The following is a 21,862-nucleotide window of genomic DNA, read 5'->3' on the forward strand; positions in this document are numbered from 1 at the left end:
TGGAGAGCTTTGAAAGGACACTTCTGGTGGCCTTACCTGAAGGCTACAGCTTGCTGCTGGAATCTCCAGCACTAACATTGGACTGACTCAGTATTCCATATGCAAGGACAACAGAAAACAGCTTCACTCAACTTATCAGATGGAGAGAGGTCTCAGTTTTTATCACCCCATGTTTGTCCTGTAGCCCAGTGGTATGCATGCAAGCATGAAGCCAGTACATCAGCTATAATGTGAGCTAAGATGTCTGTGTAACAAAGCATTCTGCAAAGACATTCTACCACTGTGGTCTGAGTGACTGAATTTTGCCAAGTACACACTGCAGAAATGATCACTCCTACAGGATAGTTTTTTTGAATGTGCAATTAAAATTTATTGCTTCACATTAGCAGTGGTTATCAGAAGGCAGCTGAAGCAGAATATGAATAATTTCAGGCTTAAGAAAGTGCTGGAGGCACTATGAACAAAGGTCAGTCTTCCAGCCAACGACAATTTCAGTTTAATAAGTGGAGGGCATGAAGCGTGACCACCACTTTTTGACAAAGAATGAAGCTTAGTAGAACCTGCCCATTTGCTTCATAAGCACATTTTAGAGATCAGTGTGCATCAGTCTGAAAGCAAGAGTTCCCACCTTACTTGGAGTCTTGTGCCATTCCAGAGATGAGGAAACTGGAACACAATAGCTTACGGTCATTGTGATGAAGTCCAAGCCATGGCATAAAATTGGCAATTATAAATATATCTTCCTGTTAAGATTCCTCTTGCTCCTCTATTCAGTGTTTCTCAGCAGGTGACTTACTGTCCTGGGGAGTGCTTTGGTATTCCACAGAAATTTCAAGGTGTTTAGATATGCCACCCTATTATTATTCCTGCATATTTGCATAGAGGGCTTCAAGTTGAGTCTGAAAGTATTTAGAGAGTTCTGTTCTCTTTGCCTTCAGGGTTGGAGTCAGGAGTCCCTGTTCAATAGTGAACATCTTTGGATGAATGTAGATGTCTTTTACCTGAGTGTAGAAAGACAAAACATTTATACTTTCTAGCACATCACTGACAGCTAGTTGATCAGCATTTGAGGGGATCATCAGTACCATGATAAACTGAAGAGCCACTGACAGGTTTCAGAGTAGCAGCTGTGTTAGTTCTCTATGTATATAAATCTCACCCCTGTATTTTCCACTGAATGCATCCGATGAAGTGAGCTGTAGTTCATGAAAGCTTATGCTCCAATACATTTGTTAGTCTAAGGTGACAAGTACTCATTTTCTTTTTGAAGAGCCACTGAATTTCCATTTGGATAGGTTCTTTACTAAGGAGGTTCAGGACTAGTATAAGCTACAGCAATACATACTTCCCAGGCCTTTGGCAGCCACTGTTTGCCTGTGCTAATGCCCATTACAGAAAGTTCATAATCCTAAATACTCACTTGTTCAAAGGACTTAAGGCCAGCTTCTCTTCCTACTCTGACCATGTCTTCTAAAATAGCTTTTTTCAACACCTAGAATAGACCAAGTTGAAAAACAGACATCACACAACACAGCAAGCACAAGTTTAAAGCTACCTCCCTTTCTAAATTCTTGGTGGGGTAGTGGGCCTCTTGTGAAGTTATGCTTAGAGGTGTTGGATACTTACCACTCAGTGCTGTGTTCAGAGCCCTATAAACATCAGCCACATCCCTAGGAAGGCCAGTAGAGCATTATCCTCATTTGCCAGATAGGAAGACTAAGGCAGTGTAATGACTTCCAAAGCCCCTGTGGCAATGGCAGTGTTAAGATTAGAACTCAGGGCTTGCCACCTCAATCCAGTGCTTGCTCTGGGACACTCAAAATGGTTGTGACTAGCAACTAGTATTTTAAATGGAAGCTTAAAATATAGAACTCTAAAGACACTGAAGAAAAATCCTAAGTCCACCTTAAGGTAGTTTCTGCAGGACTGTTGTCTTCTGGGTGCATTATACTTGTGCTGCAGAAGACACAATCTTAAGATAAAGAGTCACTTACTGAATTTTTGTAAATTTCTTCAGATGAACCTTTTATTCCAAGTTTTGCTGCAAATTTTGCAAGTACTTCAGGGTCAGGAACCACTACACCCACTAGAGAAGACTGTGGGAAAAAGAGTCACGTTTGGAACAAGATGTATGATGTGAAAGTGTCAAAAGTTAAATGTTGAACAGGATTGCATTAAGCTGTTGGACTCTGTACAGGAGTCATACCTAGAATCTCAACCCAAAAAGAGACTTTGCAGAACTATAGGGTCTCACTTTGCCCCTCACTGATATGGACAGATTCCCTTCCTCTGATCCATGATGCATGTCGTCTTAGAAGTGCCTAGTTAAGATCAGTTTTTTTAAACAGTTGCAATTACTGCAGATAATTCATTGCCAGAAAAGAGTCTTGCCCACATGCTCAGGGCATAACTGATTACCCTGTGTGGTGTTGGAAACCCTCAGGGTTTGGCTTTTTGGGGCCTTCCTCTACAGCATGGGCTGGTTTTAACTAGAGTAAGTCTTTAATCATGATTTGGACGCTTCAGTAACTCAGCCTGGGTTATGGCCTTATTGCAGGAGTGGGTGAAATGGCGGCCTGTGATGTGCAGGAGGTTTGACTAGATGACCATGATGGTCCCTTCTGGCCTTAAAGTCTAAAAGTCTATAATACAATTGCCTGAGTTCTCTGGCTAGGGTGTTACATATACCAACTACTTACCATTAGAGTTTTGCATAATGTAAATAAGCTCTAAGTATGAGCTACAGTTTATTGGCAGCTTCAAATTAGAGTCTATAGCCATCCATCCTATGCTCTGGGCACGCATTTCTTAAGAGTTTGATGATTGCCCTCTTGTTTTTAAGATGTTTCACCATTCGTCTAAATGCTCCCATTGAAGTACATGGGAATTTTATCAACTGCAGTGATATCATTCAGGCAGCTTCTGATCACTCAAAACCCACACATCTTGAATTCCCCCCAAGTTAGTTCTCATCACCTCCCAGCCTACTTAGAGATCATAAAAATTGTGGGACAGCATCCTGACAAACACTGCTGAAGAGAAGATTCTTGCCCTCTAATAGGGAGGACTAGCAAGAGACAGCCTGGTTAGCCAAAAGGGTCCACCAGTAATCTGACCTCCTGTATATCACAGGCCAGCTATACCCACAAACTAAACCCAGAGGCTCTTGAGGGGAAGCTGCAGCTTGTACACAGAATGAGCTTCAAAGCAATTTATGGTCTGAAGTACTCAAGGTAATGCTTCAAAAGGCCTGATTCTTCAAGGCTGAGCACTCATTTCCTATTTAGGGAGTAAAGCACTCAGGAAAGAAGCAGTTTACCTTTAAACTCTCCCCATGTACAAAAACTTGGGCTACAGGAGCACTTCTGATGTAGATGTTTTCAATCTTCTCTGGTGCAATGTACTCTCCTTGTGCTAGCTTAAAGATGTTCTTCTTTCTGTCAATGATCTTCAGAGTTCCATTCTACAGTAATGTTTTAATGTTAGGGTATTTCCTAATATTTAGAGTCATTCCTTCTCCCCCAAATTAAAGCTTGCTTCTAAAAAGAAGACCTACTCCCTTCTGTAATGGGTTTCATTTTTATTGCATGGAATCATGCAGCTTGTCTCAGACAGCTGCATCTTCACAACCCCACAGAGAAGTTGAGGTACTAATTGGTTAAGTTAATCAGTTTCTCTGTAGCCCCAATCCCTCAGTTATTCTTGTAATTATCTCAGGACATGATTAGGCAGCACTTTTATTTTCTCTTAATAAAGAGAAGATCTCACCTTGCCTGATCATTGTGAAAGCAATGGCATGTTCTTGAGTTAAATTACTGGCCTGACAGGTGTTATTTGAAGTCTCCTGTGTCTGAGCTAATTGGTCTTGGGCACTCCACCCTCACCCCAGCAACTTTAACAGTTACTGGCCTCTTTATTTAACCACATTATACCAATCATAGTGGTGAGAAGTGGTCCTTAGATGGACTCTACACTCTGACATCTAAGTTTTAATCAAGAGTCAGACTCCAACGCCAAACACCAGTTCTATGTCTAGATTATCTTTGTAGTATGCCTAGCAAAGCCCCCAGATTAACTAAACAGAGTTAACTGGAGCTCATATCCAAAAGAAAGATGCTTAGGCCTATCTTTAACAATTTGCAATTATACTAGTATTATGTAGCCTATGACAGTCCAATACTTTTTGCCTTCACTACAAGTTTAGTAGGGACAATCACTTCCCGTGTTCCTCCTATAGCAGGTATTAAACCAGTGACAACTTACTGGCATCCATTTCCCAATGTCTCCAGTGTGAAGCCAGCCATCCTTATCAATAGCTTCAGCGGTTTTCTCAGGATCCTTCAAGTAACCCTTGAAGACATTTGGTCCTTTAATGCAGACCTACAGCATACAAACAAGAGCACTTGTCATCACATGTAGCATTGCACCAATCCACACAGAATCACTCCAGAGACAGGTTTGCCTACCTCTCCTTCATTATTGGAAGAGAAGTAGTTCATGTCAGCCACATCTTCTAGTTTTACGATATTGCAGGGTAGAGGGGCTCCAACATGGCCTGCAGGAGAAATTTAGGCAGATTTGTAAGGTCTGTAACCTTTTGCAGAATCCAGAGGTTACTTCCTCGCACCCTCAAAATACCTTGAGGGTGTCAATTTAAAGTCAGTTTCTACTTTGCTTGGAGGGTCTGGAATTCAAAGCCTTGAGATTGAGGGCCCCCTATATTGCTTTGGAGTTTCTAATCTGTGTACTATACAAGGTAGGAAAGCAATGGTTGGATTAGGGATTTCTTCACTGTTGCAGGAAGAACAAACCCAACAGATCTTGATTAGAGGTGAAGAGCATTTTAGCTGCCAGGTTATTCATGCTGAAGCTATAGCATCTATTGAGATGCAAGTCATTGGTCCTTGCCACTGAGTGTTTAAAATGCTAGGACATGTGTAAGTGAGTTTGCTCCCTCCATCTCATGTCCTGGCATTTTTCTAATTAGGGTAAATTTCTCCTGCCCTGCCCCTGCTCATCTATTTAAATTTTACCCTGTCCTAAGTCTTGGCTGCTGTGTGCTGGTAAATGGATTTCTGCGTAATAGCTTCAATTCACAGTGATGAAGTGATCCAAGTTGGGTCTAGCCTTTTCCTGAATAATGGTTGTACTGAGACTTAGTTAACTCAACCTAAATATTGGGTATTATGAGCAACAATAAAGCAGCTCTGCATTCCTCCAGGAAGATACAAAATGGAAGTTGATTCAATATTCCATATGTTGTGTAAAAACACCTGAAAACGTAACAGTGCCTCCCTGGATTATGTTTAGGGCCCTACCACATTCATGGTCTTATGATTTTAAAAATCATGAATTCCATGATTTCAGCTATTTAAATCTGAAATTTCAGAGTGTTGTAATTGTAGGGGGCCTGACCCAAAAAGGAGTTGTGGGGGTGGTCATAAGGTTATTGTTGGGGGGCGGGGCGGGTTGCAGTACTGCTACCCTTACTTCTGTGCTGCTGGCGGCCGCACTGCCTTCAGAGTTAGGCAGCTGGAGAATGGCGGCTGCTGGCTGAGAACCCAGCTCTGATGGTACTTCTGCACTGCTGCTGGCAGTGGCTCTAAGGTGGTATAGTATGTATTGCCAGTTACTTCTGTGCTGCTGGTGGCAAGGTGCCACCTTCAGAGGTGGGTACCCAGCCAACAGCTGCTGCTCTGGCCACCTAGCTCTGAAGGCAGTAGTCAGGGTGGCAATATTGTGACCCTGCTAAAATAACCTTGCAACCCCCCCCCCACACACACACTCCCTTTTGGGACAGAACCCCCAATTTGAGGAACACTGGTCTCCCTTGTGAAATCTGTATAGGATAAAAGCACACAAGACCAGATTTTGCAGGGGAGACTAAATTTTGTCATTTGGGACATGTTTTTCATGGCTGTGAATTTGGTAGGACCTCCAATTGTGTTTCAGAAGAGATATTGGAGATTCTGGGAGAAGTGTGAGCAAGGAAGATGTGTGCGCGCTTTGGTCCTTTAGAGCCTTATATGCCCAAAGAACATATTTCTATCCTTCTGCCCCCAACAGAACTATATGATTAAGCCACCTGGTCAGTAAGTTCATGTGATGAACAGAAGAGATGCTATTCAGGCTAGCGAGCCCTCACTCATAGAAAAGTGAAAGCAAGGTTAACTGGTGCTAATGGGTGTTTGAGAAGTGGTGTACACTACAGGGCAGCAAGAAGCTGAAAGTATTTAAGTTGTGTCTAGCAGGGTGATCTTTTCAAAGGCTCCTAGAACAATTTAGTTGCCCAACACTTTCCATGGAAGTGAGGCCATCTGCCTTTGGCAGCTTCAGGGAAGACTTTCAATCTCAGCCATACCTGTTGTACAGTCTCCAGGCACAGTGAAGGTGCAGCCAGCTGCACATTCTGTCTGACCATAGGCTTCAAAAATCTGGATAAGATGGAAACAGATACACTTTTAGTGCTGGAGTCCTTGTGCTGTCACAAGAGTTGTGCCCATCTGTAGAGTGTCAAGGTGCACTTTACATGACAATATGAAGTCTTTGGCTACTTCTGGCCTATCCATCCTTTATATGCAATAAAAGTAAATTAATATTGTGTACAGCTATTGTAAAAACCACCTAGATCCAATAGCCTGCTGATTTTGTATTGTCAGAGTTACTACTTAGAAGATTGAGCCTATATCCAGTCCCTTCACATAAATGCAGAATTCCTAGTGCAGGCCTCCCTATTAATGGTCCAAGTGCAGATTTGACTCGAGATCCCATCCAAACCCTTCCTATTGGCAAGAAAAAGGTAACAAATCTGTTTCCTCCCTGAGCTGAGCTGTCCAGAGTCCCTTCCCAGTTCCCTCCAGAGCCATTCCCACTACCCACATCCTGCATAGAGCTAGTGGTGCACTCCTGCCACACAGAGAGGCCTGCATAAAGTGGCTGAAGTGAACACACTTGCTAACAGGGCAAGTTGCTAGAAGACTCCTGGCACCCCATTATACTCCCCTGCACATGCTCTCTGCAGTACAGCAGTCAATCTTGTGGAGAGAAGAACTACAAGCCACTAAAAACAGCGTGCCACAAAAGGTTCATGTTCTCCCCCTACTATACTAATGCTACAGCGTGGGGGGGGTTGCAAACTTCATTTGCAGAGATGAACATGTACAAAAAACCAACAAGTCTTTATAGGATTGTGGCATTATGAGATGCTTTAAATTCAGTCATCTGAATCACTGCTCCTCTCCACCCTCCTTTGCTTTCTGTTTGGACTAAGCTTTTTGTGATAGGGAGTTAGTCTTTGGATTTGACTATATGAAGTGCCTGACAGCATCAGCCTTCCAAGCTACCTCATCCTCCAGTCATCCAGGAGGAGGCCCTTATTCTATATAGCACTGAACTCTAAAGATTGTATGATGTTGGATCCAGCTAGAAAAATGCAGGTACATAGATGGGGAGAAGAGTTTTAGTGTGATCAAGAGTCAATGATGGAGAGAGTCTGTTCTAGACGTGAGGTCTTTTAGTGAAGACTATTCTGCAATGTGGAATGCTATTGCATTTGTCTTCTCAGCATGTGGAAAAGTCCATACTTCATACAAAAATAATCCCCCACTACACTCAGTCTGTGCCAGTGTCACTTGCCAGTGAAAGTGCCATCTAAAGTGTTCTGCTAACTTCTCAGACTTGATTTGAGAGTAGTCTCAGAGAAGGTGGCTTACCTGACATCCCAATGCTCCTCTGAGAAGTGTCAGGACAGAGGGAGATATGGGGGCAGCTGCTGTTACCATTATACGCACCTGCCCACCCATGGTCTCCTGCAAGAAATGATTAGAGTAGTCAAAGCGGAGCCTGATCCATCTATATGAGTCTAGGGTTGTGACTAATCAGCGTGTTTAATGGTATCTCACTTTAAAGCTATGTATGGGAACCTGTGACTTCATTCAAGGTATGCCTATTTTCTGGATTTCTTCCTCCTCTCCTTAACAGAGAGGATTGCCACAAGCAGCTAGTCAGTCATTTTCTACGCCACATAAGCCCTCCAAAGGCAGCATACCACTTCTCGAACAGAGTTGAGTATGGCTCCAGCAAATGGAGGACTAAGGCTTATGTGCCATTCACTGAAGGGAGAGGATCACAAGACATTCCAACAGGTCTTCCTATCTAACAGGCATCAGTGGTGCAAGCACCAAGCTTCTCAAAGGAAGAGAAGAGACATCACTGCATTCTGTCCCACTTGGCTCTAGAACATGGAGGCTACCTTTTGGAATTACTTCAAGGCAGCCAAGTCAGATGAGCATTCCCCTCCCGCATCCCAAGCTAATTTGGCAAGGGTCTCAGGGTGCTTTTCCAAGTGCCAAGAATTACAATCTCTCAATTGAGGTAGCTACAAGTAAAATCCAGGCTGGAGGTGGAATGCTTGTCATTTATCCATTTTAAATGGGCAGCCAGTGATAACTCAAGGATTAAATCTCTACCTTCATCACCTGCTTTAGCTTCCAGCTCCCATTTCCCTCCCCTATCCATGCTGCTATTGCCCCAATTTGGTTGTTGATCCAGGGGCTGCTCACTCTGAACAAAGAACTAGGCTATTCTTAGATGCCAGAAGAGTATCTAGTGTACTATACCTTACACTAACACTACCATAAGGAGCAGTCACCAAGGATTGGAAACTTCTAGATTTTAAGGACAAGTCATTCTATTTAATAAGGAGAGAAGCAGTCCCACCTTCCAGAAAGTGGAGTTTCAGCTCAACTCTGCCTTCAGACTAAACAGGTGCAGAGTGTTCCTCCCCCCACGACGCTTCAATCCAACAGGAACACAGCAACTCAAAGTTGCATTCGTGCATGTGTGTACAATGAAGTTAATCACTGCAAGTCTAATAGTTTTTCTGCATTGTTTAAACTATTGCTATAAAATAATGTAGTGTTTTTAGAAGTCCTTGTGTGTAATTCACCTCAGTGTTACATGTTTCCCATTCTGGGCCTGATCTACAGATGTTCTAAGTCTGCTACAATACAGCTTGGCTCTTCAGCTCATGTCAGACTCTTGCTTTCAGCTCTGATCCAAGGTAAACAGCATTACAGCAGATGGGAGTCTTATTTGGCTTACCATGCTGTTCTAGCCTCTGCTTATCTCCACCAGCTCATCTATCACCTTATTTGGGCCTGGAGTGGTTACTGTGAATGTTGTTTCTGAAATTATATGCCTTTGAGACATACCTGGACTTTCTTAAAGAACATTTTGTCCCAGATGCTGTCATTTCGGAGAATGCCCTTCTTCACTTCATCCAGTTTTCTGGCTATAGCAAAGCTTAACAGAACCCGTTTCAATGGATTCTGTGCAGCCCTTTGTATCTGCAAGGTGAAATGTTTAATTTTATTCATTAGTTTATTCATGAGCTCACCAGGGTATTTTCCCTCATGTTCTCTCATGATAAATTAAACATTTTTAAAAATTTGAAGGGTGCTAGATTCCGTGTCCAGTGCCATCTTCATCCATTTAGATGATGCATAGACATTGGGAAATATAATGGTGCCACTTGGTATAGTGGTCACACCTCAGCCATGACCTTGAGGGACTGCCTTTGTGGCAGAGATTGGGCCATGCAGATTTCTGCACAGTACACCATGACAGTAAAGACTGCCAACATGGTTTGTGCTTTAACTAAGGGCAAACATTCCTCCATGAGTGTTAGTTGATGATCCACATTTAATTTGATTTTCATGGGAAGTATGTGAGGTATTTCTATTACTGAAGCATCTAGGAGCTACAATCATGACCCCAAGCCCCCACATTATAGCCTCTGGCACAAAGACAATGCTCACTCCTCTAATCAGAGCCTCTGCCTCCAACTTGTGGGTAGTCAGTACATTTAAAGCCAAGTTTCCAGTGAGTGCTAAGTTGTGTGAATTTGCAACTGTTGGAAGCAGATTTAAGTGCACATCCCCCTTCTTGTAAATTCATCTAGGAAAGCTGCAGCTTTGAGTACCTGGTCATAGATCCTGTTGAGCAATCTTGGTACTGCTGGAAACATAGTTGGCTTCAAGGTTTTCATGTCATCTGTTAGTAGTCTAATGTCTCCTTGGAAGAAACCCACTCTTGCTCCACTGGAGTACATTATAGTCTAGAAAGGAAACATGCAGGACTAAGCCCATTCTCTGCAAGTCCTTGCTTCGGGTAAGAATTCCCAGCCTCACATGACTAGGAGTCTCAGAACAATTCAAGAGTTTAAGGCTATGCAGGCTTGTCTTATCTGTAGCATGCAGATTCCTTGGAGGAGTGAAACTTATCCTTTGTACTTGTGTATGACCTGGGAGCTAAGGATGAAATCACTTAATCTTCAATATATCCCCATTTTATGGATGGGCAAGTTACTTTTATCTGTTGACCTACAAGAGGAATGTCATTTGGTTTAGTTTCTACTGTGAGAGCCCAGACTGTAGTGGAACAAGTGAAGAAACAGTGACTAGTGATATTAAGATCTTTAAGATTACATTCACTGCTATTTTCTTAGCTCTAAGTGCTTCCTATATTCAGTGTTCGTGAGAAGTAAAAAGATTCAGTATCCCTGAGATTGATAGAGGCTTGCAATTTCCATTTTACAGATAGAGAAGTGGAGACAAAGAGGCCAAGTGACTTGCTCAAGGCCATTGAAGTAGCTCAGAATCAGGATTTAACAGAAGGTGAAGTTGGGTAGCGAGTGTACTTTGTGAAAGGATATTACAATATGGTCCACGTGTAATGTACATTTGGGCTTCTGGACCTAGTCTGGGAGGATTTATTGCTTCTAAAGGGCAATTAGTGTTAAGGGATGTTCTAGCAGTGTCATTTGTTTAGGTATTTTCTTAGTGTCCTCTGCCCTACACTTTGCAATGGTGTGACAGTGTTGCTTTGGTGGGTATTTCCCACCATCAATCCCTTCAGAGGTAGCAGATACCAAGCAGGTCTACGTTTGTCAGCTAGAGTTCTGACAAAAGGCTATTTACTGCTTACTTCATTCAAAGTAATTGAAATGTGGAAAAAAAATGAATGAGACTGAATCCATCTTAGTGAGATCAGTAAGACGATTGACATCAAGTTCTGTGGGATGAGGACTGGCCTGAAATCAGTGCAGTTCTCTTGCCATCTGGTTGAAGAGCTTTTCTGTGCCTTTGGAATAGGAGAGCCCTCAGTTCCTCCCTGACCCATTACTTCCTTTATCTTGCTCACATTCAACCCCTATTGGATCAGGCCCTTGATATAAGGAGCTCTCGCTCTGGGCCTGATATTCTGGGGATATTAAGGTGTTGCAGGTGAATGTTAGAGAGTCAGTGTGATGGACTAGACCCCAGTATTCACACCTGTTGTAATATTTTTGTGCAAAGTATACCTGGTAAGGTAATCATTTGAAAACTCAATTTGCTGATACATATTTTATGTAAAGTTATGTTGTATGGCAAAGATTTCTCTGTATGATGTTAACACCTGTTCCAAATGCCATGGCTTGCCCAAGCAGATGTTGGCGAACAGGTCTGTCCTAAAACAAAGGAATGTGTGTTGTGCTTAAATTTGCATTTCAGCAATAAAAATGTCAAGCAGGAAGGGAAACAGGTGAGCAACAATGTTCCCCACTGGTTATCTCCTTGTGCCCAACTGGAAATGTTTTTCAAGTGAGGGGACTGAAACTATAAAAAGGAGGGACAAACATGTCAAGGCATCCCCTCTTCCTGCCCATCTCACACACTACTTTTTCCTGTTGCTTCAGGTGCATTTGTTGGACTGAGGGAAGGGGTCCTGACCTACAGGGTTGTCAGTATGTCTACACTATGACATTAGGTCAATTTTATAGAAGTTGATTTTTAGAATTTGATTTTGTACAGTTGATTGTGTATGTCCACACTAAGTGCATTAAGTCAAAGTGCATCCTCACTACCATCAACTTACAGATCAGTGCACTGTGGGTAGCTATCCCACAGTTCCTGCAGTCTCTGCTGCCCATTGGAATTCTGGGTTAAGCTCCCAATGCCTATGGGGCAAAAGCTTTGTTGGGGGTGGTTTTGGGTACATGTGATCAGGCCCCCCTTCCTCCCCCCTGTGAAAACAATGGCAGACAATTGTTTCATGCCTTTTTTCCAGGGTCCTGTCTGCCAACCCTGCTCAGCCTGCTGTCTGCCTGGATGATTGGAACCCCAGGCAGGCAGTGGGCTGAGCAGGGCCAGCGAATGGAGCCCCAGACCAGCAGCGGGCAGAGCCTGTCTGTGGCTCTGGCTGCTGACTTCTGCCAGCTGGGGTCCTGGCTGCCAGGGTCCTGCTCAGCCTGCAGCCATGCTTGCTATATCATGGCAAGCATGGAGCCTGCTTAGCTCACTGTCCCTGTACATCTCCTGGGTGCTGATGGCCGATGTGGTACTGCAAATGGCAATTCTTTCCTGGCCTCTGCCACTGAATGCCTTCATGCATTAAGCTGTGCCCTATCAGTGCAGGAGGATTGCATGAGCTCAGAAAACATGTCACCGCAAGTGTTCCCCCCTCCCCCCCCCCCCCACCTTCTAATCTGTGATAACCTCAGGGATGGAGATGACAGGGGGAGCAGAGAAACATTTGCTTTATGATTCTGGGGGGACTGCATGGTCACCTGTGCTGCCAAGTTTACCACGCTGGCCAAACAGGAAATGAAATTCAAAAGTTCCTGGTGCTTTTCTTGTGTACTGGGCTAGTGCATCTGAGTTCAAAGTGCCGTCCAGAGCAGTCACAATGGAGCACTTTGGGATAGCTCCTGGAGGCCAATACCATCAAATTGTGTCCACACTACCCCAAATTTGACCAGGCGATGTAGATTTCAGTGCTAATCCCCTTGTCAGGGAGGAGTACAGAAATTGATTTTAAGAGCCCTTTAAGTCAACAAAAATGGCTTCATTGTGTGGATGGATGCAGGATTAAATCAATCTAATGCTGCTAAATTTGACCTAAACTCAGTGTAGAGCAGGGCTCAGATAGCTAAAAGCATGTGGTGAGAAGCTTTGCTTGAATCCACTAGTTTAGTATAGCAAAAAAGGTAACCCAAGTGGGGCTAGCAGACTGCAACTATGCAGATAGTTGCATGCTGAAAGGGTGTGTGTGAGAGCAATCCATGTGGGAGCTACTTCAGCAAGGCATTGTAAGACACCCAAGGTTGCAGGACAGAGGTGACATTAGTTTGGATCATACCCTGGTAAATCAGTCTGACCTGTGCTGCAATGGTTTTGTAAGCCACTTCTTTTGAGATATTCACAGGTCTGTGTGTTCACTCATCCACAGAGGGCTTATAGTATGTTTGAGTAATGCACCAGTTTGTCTGTCCACATATGTATTTAGATTAGGGTTGTCAATTAATTGCAGTTAACTCATGTGATTAACTCAAAAATTACTCACACTGTTAAACAAAAGAATCCCAATTGAAATTAAATATTTTTGGATTTTTTCCTACCCTTTTCAAATATATTGATTTTAATTACAAACACAATTAAAAGTGTACAGTGCTCACTTTATATTTGATTACAAATATTTGGACTGTAAAAAAGGATAAGATGTATGAGCTGATTTGAAAAGTACTAAGTACTGTTGTGCTTTCATGATAATGAGATTGCACTGCTTACAAATTTAGCCTCTGAAGTTTTACATGGTTTTGTTTGAGTGCCATTATGGAACAAAAAACCTACAAGTCCATTCAGTCCTACTTCTTGTTCGTCCAATTGCTATGAGAAACAAGTGTGCTTACATTTACTGGAGATAATGCTGCCCACTTATTTACAATGTCACCTGAAAGTGAGAACAGGTGTTGGCATGACACTGTTGTAGCTGGTGTTGCAAGATATTTATGTGCCAGATGTGCTAAAAATTCACATGCCTCCCTGCTTCAGCCATCATCCCAGAGGACATGCTTCTGTGCTGAAGAAACTCAGTAAAAAAATAACGTATTAAATTTGTGACTAACGTCTTTGGCCAAGAATTGTATGGCTGCTGTTTTACCTGCATTCTGCCATATATTTCATGTTATATGAGTCTCAGATGACCCAGCACATGTTCATTTTAAGAACACTTTCCCTGCAAGTTTGACAAAAATGCAAACGAGATACCAACATGAGATTTCTAGAGATAGCAATCGACCCAAGTTTTAACATTCGGAAGTGCCTTCCAAAATCTGAGCGGGATGAGGTGTGGAGCATGCTTTCAGAAGTCTTAAAAGACCAACACTCTGATGTGGAAGCTACAGAACCACCAAGAGAGAAAAAGTCAACCTTCTGCTGGTGGCATTGGATGCAGATGAAAATGAACATGCATCGGTCTGCACTGCTTTGGATTGTTATCGAGCAGAACACATGTCCTCTGGAATGGTGGTTGAAGTATCAAGGGACATAAATCTTTAGCACATCTGGCATGTAAATATCTTGTGAAACCAGCTACAAGCGTGCTGTGCCAGGCCATTGCCTGTTCCTCACTTTCAGGTGGGATTATAAACAAGCAGCAGGCAGCAGTATCTTCTTCTAATGAAGAAACTTGTTTGTCTGACAGATTGGCTGAATAGTGAGGGATTTTAGAAAGCAGACAAGTTAGGACACAATATAGACTACATGAGATGTGGAGAAGGTGAATTGGCAGGCTATTAACCTTCTCAGAAGAGTACAAGAATGGCCAACTTCACTGGGTGGCCTGATGCCTTTAGATCTAAAGGCAACATGTTAGCAAATGAAAGGAAAGTTTATATAATATGTAATGTAGCCTGCAGAACTTGTTGCCAAAAATATTTAGTTCAAACCTTTATTGGCAAGTTTCAAAAGAATTTATATGGCTAATCAGAACATTCATAGTTACATTTGTTTAGTGGTTGGTATATGCCTTGGAACATGACTATTAATATCACTAAATAATGGTTTTAGAGGTTGCCCTATGGACAAATCTGGTATTGGCCACTCACATAAATCAGTAGCTAACTGTGCTACTGAGTTACGTGTACTATTTATTGTAGGATTGGCTACATGACCAGAACAGCTATACCAAGGTCCTTCCTGTAATGATCTGGTAGAACATAAGGAAACACATACATAAATTAAGGGCTTGGTTTACTCTTACCTGTACCACTCTCTCAAACATGTGAGCCAGAGGAAGATAGGACACTGAGATGTCTGAAGTCTTGCAGTCAAATGTAGTCTACAGGGAAACAGAACAGCATTGAGGCAGGAGAGGATAGTCATGCCACAGCAGTTAAACATATCTATGTTAATTCTGTTAACTGCTATATTGAAACAGCAGGTAATTTTACACCTGCTCCATCCTACTCAGAGGTTTGAGGAGTCAGAACTTTGGGGAAAAAAATACCACTGAGGCTGGCCACACTCCCTCTATCCCCTATGGTATCTGCAGTTCCTGCAGTCCTTGTCTAGAAGTAGGTTTCCCAGCCTGGTTTGGAGCCAAGTCAGGCACTCTTGAAAGAGTGTCTTGTGTTCCTTCTAGGAGCATGTCCATACAGGGACACTCAGGAAAGTTAGACAAGCCCTAGGAAAGGCCCCAGATGGGAAGTTCAGATCCTCATAGGAGCAGCCAGGATTTAAGTATTTCAGATCTTGTGTTCTGGCTCAGATCCATTCCTAGGACGGACTACTAATTTCTGTAAAAGATACATTCATGTTCTGGCTTTGTACAGGAGTGAGGTTAGTGGTCTTAGGCTGGTCTACAGCGTAGACTTGTCCATTTCAAAGCCCTAAACAGTGTAGGCTATTGTTAAGTTGACTGTGGCAACTCAGGAGGACTTGAATAGAGTTTTGTGGAGCTGGGTGGCTTAGACAGGAGATCTTGTATTACAGCCACTTCAAGCCTGACCCTCCAAAAGAATAAGCACCAAGTTAGTCTGCAAATGTGAAAGCAGCAACTTACCTCTGTACTTTTAAGGAAAGCAGCAGTATTTGCAACAACGTTTTCATGTGTGAGCATGGCTCCTTTTGGGTTACCTGCCAAAGATCATGGGGGAAGAACAAACTCATGGCAGCCAGAGCCACTAGGGATCTGGCAAGTTTTACAGTTTACATTTGCTCAGTCACTTGTACATTTGCAAGCCCTCAGGAGATTGTTTGTGGTATGACTATGTAGTCATGAGGCAGAGCTTTTGGATCAGATGAAAATCACCACTACATAAATTACATCTAATGCAAGTGTGCCCAGAACATGGCCTATAGAATCCTGAGGTTCAGTCTAGGAGGAGTGTCTCTGGCTAGGCATGTTTTAAGGGATAACATGCCTGAGATGGAAGGCCAGATTCTGAGACTGGTGAAGCTATTCACTTGAGTGGAGTTGCATGGATGTAACAAAAGGAGGTTTTTGGCTCATATCTGTAATCCCTCTATAATGGCTTCAATTTTTATGGTTTTAGTGTATTGTATGAAGCCGCCTGCAGTTATTCACTACAGGATGACAAAGCAGGACAGGGTCTCATTTGATTGCAAGTACCATCAAGCAGCTTGTTGATCACAGAAGGAAGCTATATTTTCTGCATTTCATGTCTTGAGAAGTTTCCAGTATTCCCCTCTCAATTTAATAGTCTCCCCTGATCCAAGGGAAGAAAAAATTCAGAAACAACAAAACAGATTTTAGTGTGTCTGAACTCTACTTGTTACTTACCTGTTGTTCCACTGGTGAAACAGACAATACTAAGATCCTCAGGTTTAGGAGGCTAAAAAGATGACAAAAGCAGTTAATTTCATAATCAAGATTTTTCTTTTAAATCCTTCTCCCCATTACTGTCATATCTGGAAGGTGCTTGGACAAGCCAGTAGCCAAATCCCTGGCTTTTCTCCCTTTTCCAGCAAGGCCCTGCTTGGGTTCACTTTTATTTTGTAAGTTTGAGGTAGAAAGGAGAGGATCATTGTTGACTCATTGTTATGGTGGAGAGGCCTCTTCAGAGAGGCAGGTTTGCAGTGCTTTCATCAAAGAAAGATTATTAAAAATTTCAGTAACTTACAACAGGTTCTCTTAAGTTGTTCCTGCCCAGCTCCTGTGTCAAGATAGATAAAAAAAAGACAGCTTTAACACATTGTAATATCAAAGTAAATGCAATGTAAGCAGGTGAAACAAGCCAGATGGGGCATGTGATTGTTTAGCCAGCATGCATTTTGCTGGTGTCAAGGTGTAAACTCATTGAGACAGGTGCTAGGCCTTCCCTGCACTGCCACAGCAGTTACTGCAGAGCCCTCTTCAACATACTCAAAACAATTAAGTGCAAAGCTGGCTGTGAAGCGTTACAGCAGATCTCACTAAACTGGGTGACAGCATGTCAGATGAAATTCTATGTTAAGTGCATAGCAGAAAATAATTCTAATTGCATGTACAAAACAGGGTCTAAATTAGCTGTTACCACTCAAAGATCTTGGAGTCGTTGTGGATTGTTCTCTAAAGACATCTGCTCATATGTAGAACAGCCATAAAAAAAAGCTAACAATGTTAGGAACCACTAGAAAAATGGAACGATAATACAAAGGAAAATATGTCACTATATAAATCCATGGTACACCCACACCTTGAGTACTGGTGTGGTTCTGGTTTCCCCATTAAAAAGGATTCAAATTGGAAAAGTACAGAGAACAGCAACAAAATTTAAGAGTATGGAGCAGCTTCTATAGGAGGAGAAATGAAGACTGGGACTATTCAGTTTGGAAGAGAGAGGGATAGGATAGAGGTCTAGAAAAATCATGAATGAGTGGAAAGGTTATATAATCCCTTCTCATAAGAACTCTGGTCACTCAATGAAGTTAGGCAGGTTTAACAAAAACAAAAATATACAGAAGTATTTCAAGATGCAGTCAGTCAATCTGGAACTTGTTGCCAGGGGATGTTGTGAAGGCAAAGAGTATAACTGGGTACAAAAGAATTAGATATGCTCATGGAGGATACAGCCATTGGTAGCTATTTCTAAGATGGTCAGGGATCTAACCCCATGCTCCGTATTTTCCCCAAGTCTTTGACTGCCAGATGTCAGGAACGGACCACTTGATAGTCATCCTGTTCTATTTATTCACTCTGAAGCATCTGGCAATGGCCACTATTAGAAGGCAGGCTACAGGGCTAGATGGATCATTGATTTTTATCAATTATGGCCATTAGGTTCTTAATATTCCTATCCAAGAGGTCCAGCAAGTCTGCCAGCTTGTATTAGGCTGTAAAACTTGCCGAGCCCATACATATTACAAGTTACAGCTCTAGAATCTTGTGCTTTAGATCTCCAGGGCTAGCTCTCTCCAGAAGGCGCTTCCAATTTCTGGAGAGCATGAGGGAACTCGAGAGGTTGTAGAGACATACCTTAGTTGGCTATTGTTCAAGAGCTGCAGAAAGTCTGTCCATTCAAAAAGGAGTTTCTGCAAGGCTTACCAGTTTGATTTGACTGAATTTCTTATTCAAAAGTCTGTATGTTGTTATTTAAGGGAGCACAGATTAACCCCAACATTGCTATTGTATAAAAAACTAGACATTTGAATACCAAGTCAGTATGCCTACTTAAAACACATAAAAGAGGAGTTTGTAAGAGGATAATACTAAGTTACAGCTTCTTAATAGGTGGTACATGACAGAGCCATGGAGTGTAAAACTAGGGAAACTCCAGTTACCAGTGTAGTAAACATGTCCAGTGTCAGTATTGCCCTAGTCAATACATTGCTGTCTCTTCAGATTGTTCGTTCATACCACTGAATGGTCAGTCTGAAGCTCTCAGACAAGCAGTGAAATTTGACTCTGGCTTCAAATCAAGTCTCCTCGAATGAGCATATATAGTTAGCAAAATCCTTCTCTTACCAAGTAGCTGTATTGACCTTTCCCTGAAGTCACCAGATAGGCTGTAAGTGAGGGATTCACATACCTCAGCTTCCTGAAGAGACAGGATCTCAACTCCTTCTTTGGCACCTTTATCCTTGAGCTCATCATCAAAGAGATCCATCAGAATGATGGCCTGCAGACCTGGGATCTTCCCTTGCTCACAGTTTTCGAGCAGGACTCGTGCCTTTTCAGGTTTGTCACAGATCACAATGGATATGTTACCTACAGGAAGGGAAGAGCCCACACTTCAGATGCCTGATCCAACTCCTGCTGTAATTATAGGAGCCCTGATCTGACCCTTGAGATTAGCCATAAATTGATTAGAGGTTAAAGGAAATTCAGGTTCTGTCCTTCAGATCTGTCAGCATTTTAAGTTCTCATTTGAAAGGTTGCAGCCAAAGCCAATAGTTGAAGTTAACAAATGCTCTGCACTCAGTTACTATGGTTACCAGTCTGGGCCTCTACTAATGGAGTCATACCAGGGCTGGATTTGACTTAAAATATACAAGTGTCAACCACTGCACCCTGCCCCACCAAAAAGGGCTTTACATTTTAGTTGTACACACAGAAGTGGGTCTTGGGTAAAGTGTAGCTTCTCAACAGGGGATAAAGTTTTAATGCCCATCAACTCTTTCTTTATGTCCAAGATGGGAATTGGTCATTTTGAGTGACTGAATATCCCACTGTAAATACTTGCTTCTTTCCAGCTAGCATGTATCCCAAGGAGCATTGGCCTCAAATACTCTGAATTTACAAAAGCCTTTTACATGTGGTTTTAGCATGTTGTGGTAAGACAGTAATGGAACACTAACGAGCAAGCGACATGTTCAGACTCAAATGAAGCTAATTAGATTACTGCTCTGTTGTCCCAGAAGACTGAACCTGTTGCTAAGGTTAGCTTGGCTTGTAATTTAATTTGTAAAGATTTTACAAGTTGACTGATGGTCTGATTCTGTTTGGCAAATCTTGCCTTTGATTAATTTTAACAGAAAGTTCTGACAAGGAACTAAGCAAGATAAAGACCAGTGGAAGAATCAGTGACCCAAGGGAAGACTTGAAATAGACAAGAGGGCACTCATTCATTTTACTAACTTTGGATCTAATCATGTTGACAATTTTGTATTCAATTAGTTGCACAGGGTCTCAGGCAAACCAAATTAAAGTGCATACTTAAGTGTTGGCAGGATTGGGCCTTAGTTTTACCCTTTGTTTCAATTATTTAGAGTCTCACCTCAAAATTATGAGGATACTGCACTGGTTTGCTTTCTCTGGTTGGAGAAAGTTTGTAGGGGGTCTCATTAATAAGTGAGATACAGATGACCCAGTTCCTTCCAATCTCTTCCCAGTCCTTAGAATCTAGTGGACAGTCACCAAAGCTTAGTACAAGAATTCTCCCAAGAAATGTGGTGGTAGGCCAATTGCTCAGATCATGTCATCTTACAGGATAGGCATTGAGAAAGTAGTGGTAGCTACAAGTGTGCTGAGAGTTTAGGGCCGAGTTGCAGAGCTGGAAATGAAGAGGTCTAGGTTTGTTAGCTAGTATAGGTCTAACAGTTCTGAAAAACCACAACTACTATGAAACCTGAAGCAGAAGAGAAGCATTGTTAGGTCAGTGAAAGTGGAAAGGAAGAGTACATAAGGTTTTTACCTTTGTTAATAATAAATGCAATGGCATCTGGCCCCAGAGTGTCATAGAGTGGAACAGCAACCATTGAGTAAGTGTAGCAGGCATATTCTGAAATGATCCACTGCACAAAAGTAGTAACAAGAAATAGCACGGTTAGAGAAGCAACTATCCTGAGTTTGTTACCAGAGATGTATGGTTGTTCAAATGCTTTTGCCAGAGCAAGTTTAGTAGCCTGTAGAGTAGCCCCTCACACATATACATCTAGTATAGATTTGTATATCAACTGCTTGTTATGGCAGCCAGAACCCAGATCTTCATGGTTAGTCCTAAGCAGCCACCTGGACACTGATGAGCAGATACTCTGAAACAAATCACCTTTTTGTAACAGCCATGTTAGTCTGTATTCGCAAAAAGAAAAGGAGTACTTGTGGCACCTTAGAGACTAATGTCTTCTGCAATTTCCACAGTATGCATCCGATGAAGTGAGCTGTAGCTCACAAAAGCTCATGCTCAAATAAATTGGTTAGTCTAAGGTGCCACAAGTACTCCTTTTCTTTTTGCAAAAAGGTGATTGGAAGGAAGACAAAGCCTAAGCCCAGTAGGAGATCTAATTACTGTTCTCAGATCATCACTTGGAGCCCAATCCAACCCCATCCCTATTTAAATAAATTGGGGGCACTCCACTGAATTTAGACTTCCATGAGTGCTGGACAGTTGCCCATAGCTAGGGTTCTACTTGTCACTTACCTCTGGTCTATTTTGAGCAAAGATGCCGATAAATTGGTCTGGTGATGGTTTACATCCTTTGAACAAGAGCCCTGATCCCAGGTATTCAGCTCTGTCTGACACCTGCAGGAATAGAGGAAGTAGTTTTGGCTCATTACCACTGGAGACTGCTACAAGGTGCTGATCCATTCTTTGGACTGTATATAAAATAAGTGGAACTAACCTGTTTGTAAGTCAACCACTGATATGGCTGTTTTGGTTTTCTATACCCCAAACATGGTCCATTTCCTAAGAAAAGTTGGGAAAGTTTGTTATGAAAATTTACATCAGTTTTATATTAAAACTGATCTTCATTTATTGGACTGTCTTCAGTAAAACATGGTAAGCGCTTTGTTGACTCAATCTTATGTAATTAAGTGTTTTGCTAGAATCTTTATTTAGACAAGTCTCTTTAACCCTGAGAAGAGACTGCACAAGAGATTAAACTTCTCAACAATCAGGGAGAACTACAAGAATTTGTGTGCCCCATAAAGAATGTTTCTTGGACAAGTCATTTGTCTAGAGAGCAAGAGAGTTGGGTAGCAATTAACCAAGCATAGCCAGAATTGAGGTACTCAGTGGACTCCAGAAATAGAGATGAGTATCAATGTTCAGGAAAGTACAAGAGACTTGAGAAAAATGGAGTTTTAGTGGAAGTTTTTG

The 21,862-nt window shown here is 42.2% G+C and overlaps 1 protein-coding gene across 1 annotated transcript in view; it reads right to left on the reverse strand.

Moving 5' to 3' along the window:
* Nucleotides 1–345: 345 nt before the first annotated feature.
* ACSL5 (acyl-CoA synthetase long chain family member 5) overlaps nucleotides 346–21,862 on the reverse strand; it is a 37,326-nt gene continuing 15,809 nt past the window's right edge. Inside the window, exons 4-21 of the mRNA XM_007056339.4 lie at nucleotides 21,384–21,448; nucleotides 21,182–21,283; nucleotides 20,456–20,555; nucleotides 18,851–19,029; nucleotides 16,964–16,996; nucleotides 16,624–16,675; nucleotides 15,883–15,956; nucleotides 15,082–15,159; nucleotides 9,983–10,117; nucleotides 9,213–9,347; nucleotides 7,713–7,808; nucleotides 6,362–6,434; nucleotides 4,467–4,555; nucleotides 4,264–4,380; nucleotides 3,320–3,463; nucleotides 1,995–2,096; nucleotides 1,421–1,492; nucleotides 346–1,001 (exon numbers count right to left, since the gene is read on the reverse strand). Coding sequence (XP_007056401.1) covers nucleotides 861–1,001; nucleotides 1,421–1,492; nucleotides 1,995–2,096; nucleotides 3,320–3,463; nucleotides 4,264–4,380; nucleotides 4,467–4,555; nucleotides 6,362–6,434; nucleotides 7,713–7,808; nucleotides 9,213–9,347; nucleotides 9,983–10,117; nucleotides 15,082–15,159; nucleotides 15,883–15,956; nucleotides 16,624–16,675; nucleotides 16,964–16,996; nucleotides 18,851–19,029; nucleotides 20,456–20,555; nucleotides 21,182–21,283; nucleotides 21,384–21,448 — 1,787 coding nt within the window. The 3' untranslated portion in view covers nucleotides 346–860. The remainder of the gene's footprint in view (nucleotides 1,002–1,420; nucleotides 1,493–1,994; nucleotides 2,097–3,319; nucleotides 3,464–4,263; nucleotides 4,381–4,466; nucleotides 4,556–6,361; nucleotides 6,435–7,712; nucleotides 7,809–9,212; nucleotides 9,348–9,982; nucleotides 10,118–15,081; nucleotides 15,160–15,882; nucleotides 15,957–16,623; nucleotides 16,676–16,963; nucleotides 16,997–18,850; nucleotides 19,030–20,455; nucleotides 20,556–21,181; nucleotides 21,284–21,383; nucleotides 21,449–21,862) is intronic.

The sequence above is a fragment of the Chelonia mydas genome, chromosome 7 (assembly GCF_015237465.2).
Source record: "Chelonia mydas isolate rCheMyd1 chromosome 7, rCheMyd1.pri.v2, whole genome shotgun sequence".
NCBI lineage: Eukaryota > Metazoa > Chordata > Testudines > Cheloniidae > Chelonia > Chelonia mydas.